The sequence below is a fragment of the Hemiscyllium ocellatum genome, chromosome 32 (assembly GCF_020745735.1).
Source record: "Hemiscyllium ocellatum isolate sHemOce1 chromosome 32, sHemOce1.pat.X.cur, whole genome shotgun sequence".
In the NCBI taxonomy this organism is placed as follows: Eukaryota; Metazoa; Chordata; class Chondrichthyes; order Orectolobiformes; family Hemiscylliidae; genus Hemiscyllium; species Hemiscyllium ocellatum.
In genome coordinates this window covers 34,471,788-34,487,593 of record NC_083432.1, presented here as the reverse complement: position 1 = coordinate 34,487,593, position 15,806 = coordinate 34,471,788, and the positions used below count along the sequence as shown (strand labels likewise).

General features: G+C 40.3%; 1 protein-coding gene across 1 annotated transcript in view; it reads left to right on the top strand.

The window, feature by feature from the left end:
• The first annotated feature begins 2,076 nt into the window (after positions 1–2,076).
• dhx8 (DEAH (Asp-Glu-Ala-His) box polypeptide 8) overlaps positions 2,077–15,806 on the top strand; it is a 49,663-nt gene continuing 35,933 nt past the window's right edge. The window contains exons 1-6 of the mRNA XM_060849098.1: positions 2,077–2,280; positions 4,931–5,016; positions 6,229–6,304; positions 6,881–6,966; positions 9,666–9,769; positions 14,562–14,897. Coding sequence (XP_060705081.1) covers positions 2,172–2,280; positions 4,931–5,016; positions 6,229–6,304; positions 6,881–6,966; positions 9,666–9,769; positions 14,562–14,897 — 797 coding nt within the window. The 5' untranslated portion in view covers positions 2,077–2,171. The remainder of the gene's footprint in view (positions 2,281–4,930; positions 5,017–6,228; positions 6,305–6,880; positions 6,967–9,665; positions 9,770–14,561; positions 14,898–15,806) is intronic.

The following is a 15,806-nucleotide window of genomic DNA, read 5'->3' as shown; positions in this document are numbered from 1 at the left end:
GAGTACTGTATGGCGTACTGGTCGCTACACTATAGGAAGGATATGATAGCAGTAGAGGGAGCAAAGGAAATTCACTAGGATGTTTCTGGGCGAGAACATTTCATGGGGGCTGGCGTTGGTTTCCTTTGGGCAGAGAAGGCTAGGCAGAGGGAACCTGACTGAGGTGGGCAAAATCAGGGAGCTCCTTGGATGCTGTCTGACTGGCTGTGCTTTTCCAGCACCACACTTTTCAACTCGTACAAAATCAATCATCATAGATGGGGTCATCATATAGGCAAAACCTTTTTCACTAAGTAGAGGGATCAGCAACTGGGAACGTAGATTTAAGACAAAGGGCATTATGTTTAGAGGGGATTTAAGAAATTTTTTTTCACCCAGAGGGGTGGCTATCTAGAGATATCACAAACTCACTGCCTGAAAGGGTAGTAGAAGTGGAAATCATCACAATATTTAAGAAGTATTTTGAGTCATAGAGTCACGCAGATATGCAGCACGGAAACAGACCTTTCGGTTCAACTCCTCCATGCCAACCAAATATCCTAAATTAGTCTAGTCTCATTTGCCAGCATTTGGATCTTATCCCTCTAAACCTTTCCTGTTCATGTACCCATCCACGTGCCTTTTAAATTGATTCATATAGTCATAGAGATGTATAGCACGGAAACAGACCGTTCAGTCCAACTTGTCCATGCCGACCAGATATCCCAACCCAATCTAGTCCCACCTGCCAGTACCCGACCCATATCCCTCCAAACCCTTCCTATTCATATACCCATCCAAATACCTTTTAAATGTTGCAATGGTACCAGCCTCCACCACTTCCTCTGGCAGCTCAATCCATACACGTACCACCCTCTGCGTGAGAAGGTTGGCTCTTAGGTCTCTCACTCTAAACCAATGCCCTCTAGTTCTAAACTCCCAGACCTCATGGAAGGACCTTGTCTACACAGGCACCACCCTCTGCCCCTTACATCCCTTTTAAATCTTTCCCCTCTCACCTTAAACCTATCCTGTCTGGATTTGGATTCTCTTACCCTGGGAAAACACCCCTGACTATTCACCATATCCATGTCCCCAAGACTTAATAAACCTCTCTGGGGTAACCCTCAGCCTCAGATGCTCCAGGGAGGAAAGCCCCAGCCTATTCAGCCTCTTCCTATAGCTCAAACCCTTTTAAATGTTGCATTTGTACCAGCCTTCAACACTTCCTCTGGCAGCTCATTCCACACACGCATCACCCTCTGCATGAAAAAGTTGCCTCTTAGATCTCTTTTAAATCTTTCCCCACTCACCCTAAACCTATGTCCTTTAGTTCTGGACTCCCTCACCTCATGGAAAAGACCTTGTCTACTTACTCTATCTATGCCCATCATGATTTTATAAACCTCTATAGGGTCACCCCTCAGCCCCTGGGAAAATAGCCCCAGTTTATTCAGCCTGTCCCTATAACATAAACCCTCCAACCCTGGCAACATCCTTGTAAATATTTTCTGAACCCTTTCAAGTTTCGCAACATCTTTCCTATAGGAGGGAGACCAGAATTGCACACAGTACTCCAAAATACATATTGAAGGGCCTTAGCATAGAGGCTATGGGCCAAGTGCTAGAAAGTGAGATTCGAACAGATTAGCTGTTTGATTATGGGTGAGGACATGATGAGCTGAATGACCTCTTTTTCTGTGCAGTAAAACTCACTTTACGCTGCCAAACTTGCTGTTTCCAACATTTTTTTTGAGTTCTCATTTCAGCCTCTCAAACCCACACTACTTTTTCTTTTGCTTTACATTTCAACAGGTTCTGACTTTGTCTATTTCAGATGTCTCTGTATTTGTGGTTTTGCACAGGATGTGTATGTTTTGGAAGCCCACTGTTGGCAGGGGCTCCCAGGCTTCAGAACCTGCTCTTGGGAATCATCTCGGGCTCTGGGTTGGAGCGGCCCCTGGTGGTCGGGTGGCGGAGGTTCCCTCTCGAGGGTGTGTGTGCGTGATTCCGGAAATTGCCGAGGAAGGTTCGGGGAGACGCGCTGACGTCAACAAAAGGGGGCGGGGTGTGTCGAAGGTCAAGCGGCGTGCGTAAAGATGGCGATGGAGTGATTGTGTTGACAAGGGGCTTCCTTGCAGTGTTGTTGTGAGGGTCTTCTCCTGGTTATAACGATAGCTGGGTGTCGCGGGATGGCGGATGTGGCGTTAGACGAGCTCAGTAAGCTCGAGTATCTGTCCCTGGTGTCCAAGGTCTGCACTGAACTAGACAACCATCTGGGCATCAACGACAAGGATCTGGGTAAGAAACCGGACCAGGCCCCGGCCTCGATGCTGTTTGTTTCTAATCCATTTCCATTGAAGTGTAAAATAAACATAGAGTCAGCACGGAGACGGACTCCTTCCGTCTAACTCGTCCAGATATCCCAATCTGATGAAGGAGCAGCTAGTCTACCCAAAATAAAAATCACACAACACCAGGTTATAGTCCAACAGGTTTAATTGGAGGCTCTAGCTTTCGGAGCGACGCTCCTTCATCAGGTGATTCATCAAGACAATCACCTGAAGGAGCATCGCTCCGAAAGCTAGTCTTCCAATTAAACCTGTTGAACTATAATCTGGTGTTGTGTGATTTTTTTAACTCTGAGCTGAAAATGTGTTGCTGAAAAAGCGCAGCAGGTCAGGCAGCATCCAGGGAACAGGTAATGAATGAGGAACAGGTAATGAATGAAGAACATTCCTGAAGAAGGGCTTATGTCCGAAACATCGAATCTCCTGTTCCTTGGATGCTGCCTAACCTGCTGCGCTTTTTCAGCAACACATTTTCAGCTCTGATCTCCAGCATCTGCAGCCCTCACTTTCTCCTCGATGATTTTTAACTCTGTACACTTCAGTCCAGCACTGGCATCTCCAAATCATGACTACCCAAAATAAGTCTAATTTTAGATTAGATTAGACTTAGTGTGGAAACAGGCCCTTCAGCCCAACAAGGCTCTAGCTTTCGAAGTGACGCTGCTTCATCAGGTGATTCATCAAGACAATCACCTGAAGGAGCGTCGCTCTGAAAGCTAGTCTTCCAATTAAACCTGTTGGACTATAATCTGGTGTTGGGTGATTTTTAAGTTAATCCACTCCCATTTGCCAGCACTTGGCACATATTAGTGAGTGTTGAGAAGATTTGTAGCTCAGGTTGAGGTTCTGGATGTAGGTTTGCTCGATGAGCTGGAAGGTTCATTTTCAAATGTCTGAAAATGAACCTTCCAGCTTAGTGAGAAAACCTACATCCAGAGCTTGGCACGTATCCCTCTAAACCCTTCCTATTCATATATCCATCCAAATGGCTTTTAAATGTTGCAATTGTATCAGCCTCCACCACTTCCTCTGGCAGCTCATTCCATACACATACCACCCGCTGCGTGAAAAAGTTGCCCCTTAGGTCCTTTTAAATCTTTCCTGATGAAGGGCTTATGCTCGAAACGTCGAATTCTCTATTCCTGAGATGCTGCCTGGCCTGCTGTGCTTTGACCAGCAACACATTTGCACCTTTTAAATCTTTCCCCTCTCACCCTATGCCCTCTTGTTCTGGACTTCCCCATATCAGGGAAAAGACCTGTAGTTATGCATTAAAGATCGCAACTAACTCCCGTCCAACCCATTCTAAAACACAATAGGCTCTGGGTGAACCATGTCCATGACCCCCTGCAGCCACTGTGTAACCTCAACCATCTCGAAAGACAAGGTCAGCAGATGCATCGAAACATCACCACCTGCACGTTCCTCACCTGTCTGCACACCATTGTGTCTGGGAACAGTTGTTGGGTCATTATTGTGGAACTCTCTCCCTGATAGCACCATGGGTGTTATTCTCCTTTCTTATCTTCCCCACCCTCAATAGATTAGGTTGCATGTATTGTGTAAAATGTTGTTTTATTTCATATCGACCGATCTCTGTCAATTTAATTTTTGGGACTTCTGTTTGGGCTAGCATGTTGATGTTTGATGAATTAGTGTTATGCGTAATTTTGATCCAAGTGAATATCACTAGGTTGCATTTTTAACCAGTTGTGTGTGAAAGTATACTTGCCTTTGAGCCAAAACATTGTGGTTCAAGTTCCATTTGTGGACTTGAGCATGCAGTTTTGACTGACATTCCAGTGTAGTGCCAAGCAAACGCTCCACTGCTGTAGGTGTCACCTTTGGGGTGAGGCATCAATTTAATGCCATGTCTATCCCCTCAGATTGATGTAAAAAATCTCATTGTACTATTTTGAAGAAGAAGGGAATTAACTTGGCTATCCTTGCTGACACTTAGCACTCAGACAGCATTGTTTAAAAACAGATTAACTGGGCATTGTATCATTTCTGGTTGCGTAAATTATACATGCCACATTTCCTATGTAACTTGTAAAGAAAGGTGCTTAATTGAATACGATGTGCTTTGGAACATCGGAAAGCCCTGAAACTTGCAATCCAAATGTATATTTTCCCTTTCATTCTGGCCAATATTTTGATTGCACCATTATGAAACAAAAATAAATTAGATTAGATTCCCTACAATATGAACACAGGCCATTTGACCCAACAAGTACCCTGACCCTCCGAAGAGTAACCCACCCAGACCTATTTCCCTCTGACTAATGTACCGAACACTATGGGCAGTTCACCTGATCTGCACATCTTTAGACTGTGGGAGGAAACTGGAGCACCCGGAGCAAACACGCAGACGTGGGGAGATAGGTTTGATCCTAGCCGTTGACAGACTGAGTCCCTGGCGCTGTGAGGCAGCAATACTAACCACTGAGCCACCATGCCACCCTTTATTTGATTTTCAATTATTCAGTTAGTGTTTTCTGACAAAAGAATGTATTTGATTTTATGCGCAGGGCATTGTGCAAAATTAAAATGCTGCTTTCCTTCCAACCCATAATGTGCCATTGTTTTTCTATTTTCAGCTGAATTTATCATCAATCTGGCTGAAAAGAATATTACTTTTGAGACTTTCAAAGGAGCACTGGTGAAAAATGGAGCTGAGTTTACGGTAAGGCCCCATACAGGGAGATTCCAAAATATCCAATAACAGAATATTCAGTAAATACTCAGATCTGACAGCATCCATCGAGAGAAAAACAGCGATCATGTTTCAAGTCTGTGTTCTTCCATCAGAATTATGCAGTATACTTTACCAAAGTGATCAGAGGTATTGGCTAAAACCTAAAATAAATTTCCAGTTGTAGAATTTGCTGGTTATCCTGTATCGACAATATCCTTCCCTAATTAAACTGCTTGAACACAAAAGCAAATTGAAACAGAATACTTCTATAGAGTTGAATGGAGGATGACATTCTTAAATGATTTCACCTTAACAGTGCATTTCTAGTATTAGATATCTTCACTGCTGTCGACTATGCTGTCCAAATTGTTCTATGTTCATGTGTTTAATTTTTGCTCTACTTTTCCAAATGAGGGTTATCATGATAGAAGGTGGACTGAAGTGTTTCGCTATTTTGCCCAGATTCCCACCATCTGATGTTGATATGAAGGTAGATTTACAACATAGGCTGCTTTGCTGAATTATGTGCAATGACGATATGTGATTTGAGACATAAATATGGAGGGCAGATTCCAAGATTTGCAATGCCTAAAATTTTCAGTTGGTGCTTGCAAATCAGGGGAGTTTGCTGGCCTCTTGTCCAAATCCCTGATGTGTGTACTCATTGCATGAAGCTCTGCAGCAAGGCTGCTTAAGGACCACAGGCCTAGATGTTTGGCCATCCAGCATCCTTTTTTTTGGTGCACTAAGCCTCCAACCTGGTGGCCAGGCAGTGCATGTCAATTGCTCAGAAAATTGGCAAACAGTTCTTGTGACTGAAATGAGTGTTACTTACTTTGCATACGCAAACCAGTGGCTTAATGTCTACTTGAGAACTTTACTATGAGGATTTGCTGTGTTTACACATACCACTTGTCAATGGTTTTGTGAAAAATAAGTTGGTATTCAAATCAGAGTTGTTTAATCAATTTACTGGCTTAATTCCTTTTCACTCAAATTAAGTTACACATGATGAGAAGTAGACCATAATGTTTCTCCCATCTCCACACTTCACATACGCTTATAATATTGTCATGCAAATTGCGCTTACAGGAATAAATGTTGTAGGTTTGTTGCCATGTATGATTTCTTTGAGTACTTCATTTTACTCTGCTCTCTATGCTGTTTGACCTGCATTAATATGTGTTTTGCCACTCTTAGGACTCACTCATCAGCAATTTGTTACGTCTAATACAGACCATGCGACCTCCAGCCAAGCCATCGACATCTGGCAAAGGTGAGATATATGTGATCTTCTATTCTATTCATGGAAGTGATTGAGGTTTCCTTGTATCATAGAATTTCTGAACATGTCAAGTGATCCAGGCCATCCTAGCTGAACCACCCTGCTTACTGAAGCCTATGCACTGTTTTGTTAAAAAAAATTTCCAAAATTCAGCACATTTGTTGAATAATAGATTAGTAATGTGGCCAGTCAGTCTCACCAGCTGGTTGCTGGTAGTCCCTCTATGTTGAACGTTTAAGCATTAAAAATGTCTACAACATAACCCAGTTAGTGCCTTTTGGAATTTCCGGCGTTGTATTAACAGTTTTAAACATTCATCCATCCAGTGAGAGACTTATACCACCTCGTAAAATGTTTTGTAGAGCAACAACTGAAGCTTGGAAAGATGAAATCAGTAGCTGGGGTTAGGTGTTATAGTGGTTCAAGTGGCTTTGGATGTTCAGTGTTTGTTCACTGTTACATGAAAAAGCTGTCTGAAAGAGTTATCACGTTCGAGTTAGTTCCATCTTCATCTTATTTATGTACTGATGTGAAGCCTCATTACTTTCTCTTCATATTTTTCTTCAGTTGAAACAGTCAAACCAAAATCAGAAAAGGAGAAAATGAAGGAGCTGTTCCCTGCTCTCTGCCTGCCTGATACCCTGCCTACAAAGGTATGTTCTATATTCACTCCGCTTCCAGTTTACTTATTTAGAAATGTGATTGTTCTTGTGGCTAGCCTTTCTAAGTCCAACAGTCCTTTGACTCTTGGTTGATGATAACTTTGTTCACTTCCATTCTTGCATTGATGATAGAACAAAAAAATTGACGTGAACAAGTCATTACCTGAAAGCAAAAAGACTGATGAACTTTTCAGGTGTGGCCTTTTATCAGAACCGAGGTTTGATTTGGGATATTCAGTATTTTTACCTCTACCCCTTGCACGCTACTGATCCTACCTCACAGAAGTCACATAATGTGGATGCCTATACTTCTTTTAGTTCATTCATGGTTTGGGAGTGTCACTGGCTGAGCCAGCACTCTTTGCCTTCCCTAGTTGCCCTTGAGACGGTGATATTAAGCTGCTGTTTTGAACTGTTGTGGTCCACTTACCGTTGGTAAGCCCACAATTCTGTCAGGTTGTGGGGGCTTCCATGACTTTGACCCAGCAGCACTGAAGGAACAGCAATATATTTCAGGGTCAGGTTGGTGAGCAGTTTGACGAGGAACTTGCAGGTGCTTTTCACATGTATCTGCAGCTCTTGTCTTACTAGATGGCAGTGATCATGTTGTTTGGAAGGTGCTGTTTAAGGAGCTTCATTGAGTTTCTGCTATGCATTTTCTGGGTGGTACATACAGCTACTGAATGTTAGTGGTGCAGGGAGTGAATGTTTGTCAGTCTGGTGCCAACCAAGCACGTTGCTTTGTCCTGGATGGTGTCAGACCTTTTGAGTACTGTTAGAGTGCACACATCTGGGCAAGTGAGGAGTATTAAGGAGCACTTGATGGTGGACAGGCTTTGAGTAGTCAGGAGGCAAATTACTGGCTGGTGGATTCCCTAGCCTTTGGTCTGCTCTTGTTGACACAGTACTTACATGGCTAGTCCAGTTCAGCTTCTGGCCAATTGGAAGCTCCCGGACATTGAATGTTAAGGGGTGAAGATTAGATTTTCTCCTTTTGGAAATGATCATTGTCTGGCACTTGTGTGGCATGAATGTTACTTGACATTGACTTGACTAAACCTGAATATTGTCTAGGTATTACTATATTTGGGCACAGATTCTTTAAGCTTCTGAGGAGTCACAAGTGGTACTGAAATTTGTGCAAAGATCAGCAAACATCATCACTTCTGCCTTTATGATAGAGGAGGGTCATTGCTAAAGTTGCTGAGTATGGATAGATTGAGGATGCTACTTTAGGAAACTCCTGCAAAGGTTTTCTTGTAGCTGAGATGACTGATCTCTGATAATGTCAGCCATCTTCCTTTGTATTAGGTATGACTCCAATGAGTGGAGAGTTTTCCTCCCATTTACTCCAGTTTTGCTCTGGCTCCTTGACTCCTCTCACAATTGGTCAAATACAGCCTTGATGTCAAGAGCAGTCACTCTCACCTTGCCTCATGATTTCAGCTCTTTTGACAATGTTTGAACCATGTAGTGTGATCAGGAGCTGAGTGGCCCTGACTGAACCCAAACTGAGCAGCTCATTGGGAAGAATGTGCTGCTTGATAGCACTATTGATGAGACTTTCCATCATTTGTCTGATGATCTCATGAGAATAAACCAATAGGGTGGTAATTAGTTAAGTTGGATTTGACCTGCTGTTTGTGTACAGGATATGCCCAGGCAATTTTTTGCATTGCCAAGTGGATGTCAGTGTTATAGCTATACCAGAACTGCTTGGCTTGGTGATGGTTGTGGGAGCATTTCTGGGGCACAAGTCTTCAGTTGCTGGAATGTTGTCAGGGCTCAAAGACTTTACAGTGTCAAGTGTCTCCAGCAGTTTCTTGATATTGTGTGGAGTGAATCAAATTGTTTGAGCCAATCCTCTGTAAGGTGCGGACTTCTGGTGGAAGCTAAAAGACTTCTCAACATCACCTTCCTATTTTGTCCACAAGTCTCATAATTCTTTCACAATCAAGAATCCACTGATCTGGGTTAGGAATATAATCGACAACTGACTGTCCCTCAGCTTTCTGGGATAGAAAATTCCAAAGATCTTCAAAACTTCAATTAAAGAAATTTTCTTTTGGTCCAGTTTCAAACAGGTGATTCCTCATCCTGTGCCTGTGTCCACTAATTCTAGACTTCCCCTTCAGTGGAAAGAACCTCAGAACACTTACTGTGTCAATCCCTTTAAGAATTTGATGCATTTCACTGAGAACAGCTCTTCTCCTTCAAACTTCTGGGGAATATGTTTGGTTGAGCTATCAGATTAGGTGAATAGCTGTAGTAACCCGTGATTCCCTAGAGGTACTAAGACCCTGAATGCCCACCCGAAATATCTCAAAATCTTTGTTGCTTCTCCCTGTTTTCATTGTCAAATGAAATAAATTTCCATTATCTTAAACTAGGCTTATTCAGTTTTACTGGAGGGACACTAGAGGTGGCTTGTTGGATGCAGAAAACTTTTGAGTACCAAATGTAGCTTTCATGATAATCAGAGTTCTCCATCATTTAACATGTGACAATGCATTAATAATATACAGGCAGCGAACCATTCTCTCATCATTTTGAACAGACTTGATTTCATGTTGAAATCTCTCATTTTTCATGAAGTCGTCGGAGTTATTCTGTGGACATACCTCCGTAATGCCTGTTGCTACTTCTACTTGTTTTTATTCTGTTATCCCAACCTGGTGTTTGCTTTGCAGAGTCTGCTGGATGAAGATGATATGAAAGTAGCAGCAGATGCATTGAAGGAGCTTGAAGCCTTGATGCCATCAAAGGCGGATCATAAAAAGAGCAGCAAACGCAGGTATTCAACTGGCAATTTCTTTCTAGAGTGTATCAGTAACACTCGTTGAGGAGATGAGTGGGAAAAAGCCACCAGCTGATCTGATAACAAGCCACATACAGATTAAATGCGCTATCTCACTACCTATAATCAATAGATATTGTGTTGAAAGAGGTGTGGTGTTTCGTTCCCTGTAGTGTGTATTCCAGTTAAATAATTCAGCAAGTTTTTGTGTTAAAAGTCATATCAAGTTAAATCCTTAAGTTTAAAAGGGGGTTGTTTATTCTTGCAGGCTTACCCTGAATTAATGCTGTGTTATACACTTAGTGTCATGCATGCACAAGTATACAAAGATAAAACACAAAAATAGAGCACTTGTACAGATTATGGTTAATCCAGTCTCTGATTTACAGTTTGCATTTCTGACGTGGGGGACCTATGGAGTCTGGAATGGATTTAATGTTTGAAAGTTTGAGTGAGGGTCTTGTAAAGAGAATGGGTGACAACAGGTTGTGAGATATTGGGTCAGTTTCAATATTTTGACCACTTGATGACTTGCAGCTCACTCCTGAATGTGATTCTAGGCTAGCTGCTGACTAATGAATTTTCTGGGTCCTGGGGTAATCACATGGCAACTGGGTTATCATGTTTGAGGTCCAGTCAGTCTGGTTTGAATGGGTTTAACCATTGGGAAGGTGATAGTGATGTTTGAGTTTAAATCTTCCCATTTGTCCAGCATGAATCATGTTGACAGGCAGGCTGCAAACTACATGTAGCTCCTGAAACAGTGAGATGTGAATTTCACAGATGGCTGTGAATTACTCTCGACAATGTTGATATTTAGTTAAAGTGACTAGTTTGGGAGATAGAGGCCAAATGGTACTCTCACTGGGCGACTGATCTAGAAGCCCAGGCTAATGGTCTAAGGGTGCTTTAAGATCCCACCTCGACAAATAATTGTATTTAATTTCAATGAATAAATCTGGAATATTAGTTAATAAATCTAGTTACATTAAATGACAATTATGTTGTAAAAGCTCATCTGCGTCACTGAATGCCCTTTACGTAAGGTAATCAGCCATTCTTGCCTTGACAGCCTTACAGAACTCCAGAGCAATGCGTTTGAGTCTTCTACACTTTGTCATGGCCTAGCAAGCTGCTCAGCTTTAGGATGTGTGTGGATGAGCAACAAATGTTAGCGTTACCAATGGGCACATCTCATGAAAGAATATAGAAGGCATTTACTAGAGGTGTGACATGCAGTCTGAATGCCAAATATTACATAATTGATGGGAGCCAGTTTTTAAAATATTGACTGAAAGTACATGTCACATTATGAACAGTGCATGTACAGGCCAGAAAGTCCTAGGTTTGGGCCCTGGTTTATGGTGAGCTGCCTGATCTCATCTGGGGCTTATACCATTGGTCTTTTAATCCTGAGTCAAAGAAGGGGCAGAATCACCCAGGGGTTCCCACTTTGAATTCCTGTCAGTGACTACAACTGAAACATCTTCACTAAGTGAAAGACAGACTGGCCCTCTGTTAGAATAACAACAGAACTACACCTCAAACAGGTCAACTGCGTAACATCTATAATGCTGGATGTCATCCAGTGAGAACAATGTGACAGTAGGATTAATTTGTGACCCTGGGAGTTATAATTGTATTGAATTTTATATTTTCCTTTCAGCCCTAAGGTTGGATTTTGATTCCCAGTAGGGTCAGGGAAAGCTGGCTGGAAAGGGTCCTGTTGTCCAAGTGGGTCTCTTCTGTCTGTAAATGCTTTTTTTCTGGCAATTCAGGAGGTACTTTTCTTGCCTTCATCTTCCTGACAAGATTCATCTGTGTTAATAAAGCAGTATTTTGTTGAGAGGGTTCTGAAATCTAAATATGTGAATAGTTTAAAGGATGTCACAAAACCGAGAATCACAGTCTGAGCCAATGTGAATTTTTGCTATGTAAATTAGGCAGGATAGAATTGGAGAGTATTTTTACAGTTAATGTAAAGTAGATCATTTTGATTTAAAATTTTAAACATTCATTTAATGTCTAGTAGAATTGGAAAAACTGAGCTTTTTTAGGGTTATTATTTTAATTGGATCTTAAAGTTTTATAAATTGTTATTAAATTGTGCAGTTAATTTAACAGGATAATTGACTCAATTATTTGAAAAATCTGCTTAAACTTACTAATAATTCATTCGTATAGTTATTTTGAAAACAGAAACAACCATGTAATGTTTTTGTTGTAATATAAAAAATGGTGGTCGTTAATGGTTCTGGCTTTGAGTTTAACTGGACTGTTAATGGACCAAGTCTAGTATTGAATGGATTGACATTACATATTTTAAGAGAGGACTTTCTTTTGAAGTTTTTTGTCTTCTATTTTGAGGGGAGAGATTTTATAAGAGAAAAATGTTCTGTGAAGTTATGATACCGTGCACGTCACCCTCCAAAATGACCAGAAGAGGGCATATTTACGAGATCACTTGGATTTTCTGCTTGAAAAAGCTTAAGACAGATTCTGTATCTTTGAATTGACAATATGTGACCCTGAATTGTGTAACCACCTTTATCATGAGTTGTTCAAAATGTATTGGTTCAAAAGGATTGTTTTCCTGTCTTTTCATCTCCTACACCAAATTTATGAATATGTATAAAAGAATTTGGTTGCCATCTTGATCAATCTTTCCTCCTGTGGGAACAGAAGCCAACTGAGCTCCTTTCATCACTTTCATTTGGAGTGGGTGTATCACATGGGGGAGCAACAGATTTAATGCTGATGTTTCCTCACAACAGATAGTGTTTCATAATAAATGAATAAAGTTGGATGACGTTATAATATGGTAGTAATTTAAATGTTAACTAAAACTTATACTGCGTGTCTTTTGTAATAAGTTTTCACTAACTTTATTGTTGTTGTTTTGACTACTCCATTTCTCCCTTCTGCCCTTTGGAAGTAATAAAACCTTGCATATTATTGCAAATTTATCCTGCCTGGAGCTTTTTGCTAAATACAGAATGTGGTATCAAAGAAAGACTTAAATTTATATAATGAAAACTATGCCTCGAATAACCATTGAAAAGTGCTACACATATAGTTAATTACTTTGAATGTAGTCACTGTTTCATTGGTGAACCCAGGAGCTATTTTGTTTAATGATGTCTTAGTTATTAAACAGGTAGTGCCTCATGAATACTAAATTAAAATGAAACCATCTCAAGCTGTTACAAAATATACTTAATTAAAACCTCTGCACCTTGGCAGTTGTTCAGGTGAAAGTCAATATCTTGAAACTTTTTTCCACTTTCCTGGATTTGAAATTGGTCACTGTGGTATATTTATGTAAATTATAAATAGGTTGCTGCCTGTTCCCCATAAATGTCATTCTTCTGACCATGTATTCTGATCATTGAACTTCAATGTGAGTAAAATATTTTCACCTGAAGGACATTGACTTGTGCATCTGTTCTTTTCAAACTTTCCATCAGCTTCTTTACCATAATCTGGAATTCCACATTTTTATACCTTTCCTAATCAAAATTCAATTCTTTATGAAAGGCTGCCTCTGATCAATCTTTGCTTTAAAAAGAATGGCATCTAAACTCCTTACTTTCTGTGGGCTTCTTCAACATTAGCAGAGTCTTTGAATCCTGTGTTTGACAGAAAAATAATATTGGATTGAAATTCTTCACATTGAGAAAATTTTAAGGCATTTATTCTTTTGTTTCTCTTCTGCATTCTTCCAAAAAGTGAAGTTATTTAGCCAACCTTGCTTCATAACTCAGCTCTCTAAATTCAGAAATTATTATTAATATCTTATTCTTACTCTATGGTTTTGGACTATGCCTTTCTTGTAATTTGGACGCATCCTGATCTACTGAAAACAAAAGTGGATTTTTCAAATACTCAGCCAGACCAGCCACTTGGAGAGAGAAGCCGAATTAATGTTTCAGGTTAATGATCTTTTACCAGAGTACTCCAAGTCATCTCACTAGGGTCAGATATTATTTTGACATATTTCCTTTCAATTGTGCTTCATCGTTAGTTCTACATCCTAACATTATATTTATTTAATCACCTGTGAATACTGAATCAGTGGTGTTAATGACCAGTCTAGTAACCTACACAGATCTCTTTCCTTTTCTGTTGGTCTCATACCTGCTGTCATTTTAGTCTGTTGTGCAGCACTATATCAGATATCTTTTGAAAGTCAATGGTGTGCCTTATCAATGCTCTGTCACATTGCAGTATTTTTGCAGCAAATTAGTTATACAGCTGGTTCTGCTGTAATGCGGTAGTTCCATTCTCTTGTAAAGAGAATCTAAGAAAATCGTGTAATAGCAGCATTTAAACTAATGGAACCAGAATCACATTATAACTAGTACATGCTTTAAAGGTTCGCGATTTAGAAACAATCTCCCCAATTTGTGAATCACGTTGCAGCAAATTCGCATTAACAAAATGCGCGTTACAGCAGAATGACATATACTTGATTTGCCTTTAACTATTCCATGCTGGTTTTTCTTAATTAACCTGCATTTGTCGAATTGACAATTAATTTTGTCCTGTATTGTCATTTCTAAAAGCCTTTTTTATCACTGAGATTAAACTAACTGGTTTGTAGTTGCAGGTAATGAACACAAATCAGCTGCAATCTTTCAGGATACTGAAAGTGGAGAGTGTTCATATTTTTTTCAGATGTGTCTCCCCTGTATCTTTCGTGACAGTGAGGTGTCATGTTAACATTATGATGATTTATTTGATCCATGGCATTTATAAAAGCAAATTATTCATTTTTTTTCCCCTAAAGCTCTAACGAAAAGGGGAAAAGGAAGAGAAGGAGTCGTAGTCGCAGCAGAGACCGAGACCGAGACCGAGACCGGAAACGACATCGCAGGTCAAGGTCCAGATCACACTCCAGAGATCGAAACAAAAGTAAATCCAGCAGACGATCCAGAAGCAGGAGCCTTAGCCCTAACAGGGACCACAAAGATCGAGTCAGAGCAAATGAGAAGAACTGTGAGAAGAGAAAAGAAAGACACGTAGACAGGCCTCCACCAGAGGAACCATCTGTGGGCGAGATCTACAATGGCAAGGTCACCAGTATTATGCAGTTTGGATGCTTTGTACAGCTGGAAGGTTTAAGGTACAGTACAGCACAAAGAAAAAACTGCACAATGTAGGAAATAATGGGGTAATCTGAATAAATCCACAGATTCAGAAATGCATTAATGAATAAACTTAAAAAAATAGCATTGTGTTATTAAGCCAGTTCTCAGACTTGCTTTTCTCACTGCCTGCATTTGAGCAAATTTTCCAAATCCTAAGTGCTTTAGTTCTAAGTTTTTTGTACCTAACTTGTACAAGTCACTTGGTATCTGGTGGCATGTTTTTCCTACCTGATGTAATGTACAATTGATGTATCAAATATTCTGCTGGAGCTTTGGAGATAATGGTTGTGCTGAAAAAGTTTAAAAGCTTAATTTTGCATTTCAAAATCAAGATGCCCCTATCTGAAAGTCCACTTAGGTCATAAATAATTTTGTTATTTAATAAGTGCAAAAACAGTTCAGATTAAATGGGTGAATGTAAAGAATTAGGGATGGTGGAGATCTGCAACAAAAGACTGGAGAAACTCAGCAGGTCTGGCAGCATCTGTGAAGAGAAAAACCATGTTAGTACTTGTGACTAATATAATTTTTTCTAAAGAGCGTAAGAGAAACATTGCTCTTGAAACGTTAACTCTATGTTTCTGTCTCCACAGAGCCTGCCAAATCTTCTGGGTTTTGCAAGCACTTTCAGTTGGGATTACGTAGATATGATAGAAAATTAATAAGATCATAGAAATAGTCTCTGTAAAGTCAACTTTGTTTCAAAAGTGTTTGATTACTCCAGTTCTAAATCAGCATGGTTTTAGAATGAATGTCATTACATTGTGACTGGGCAATTTGCTTAGACGTTTGAGTGATGACAATATTTTAGTCATAGTTTGGGGGAGTGGTCTGTAGCAGACACTTGCTACAGGAAGCCAGAGGTACAGCCCAGATTTGTGAAA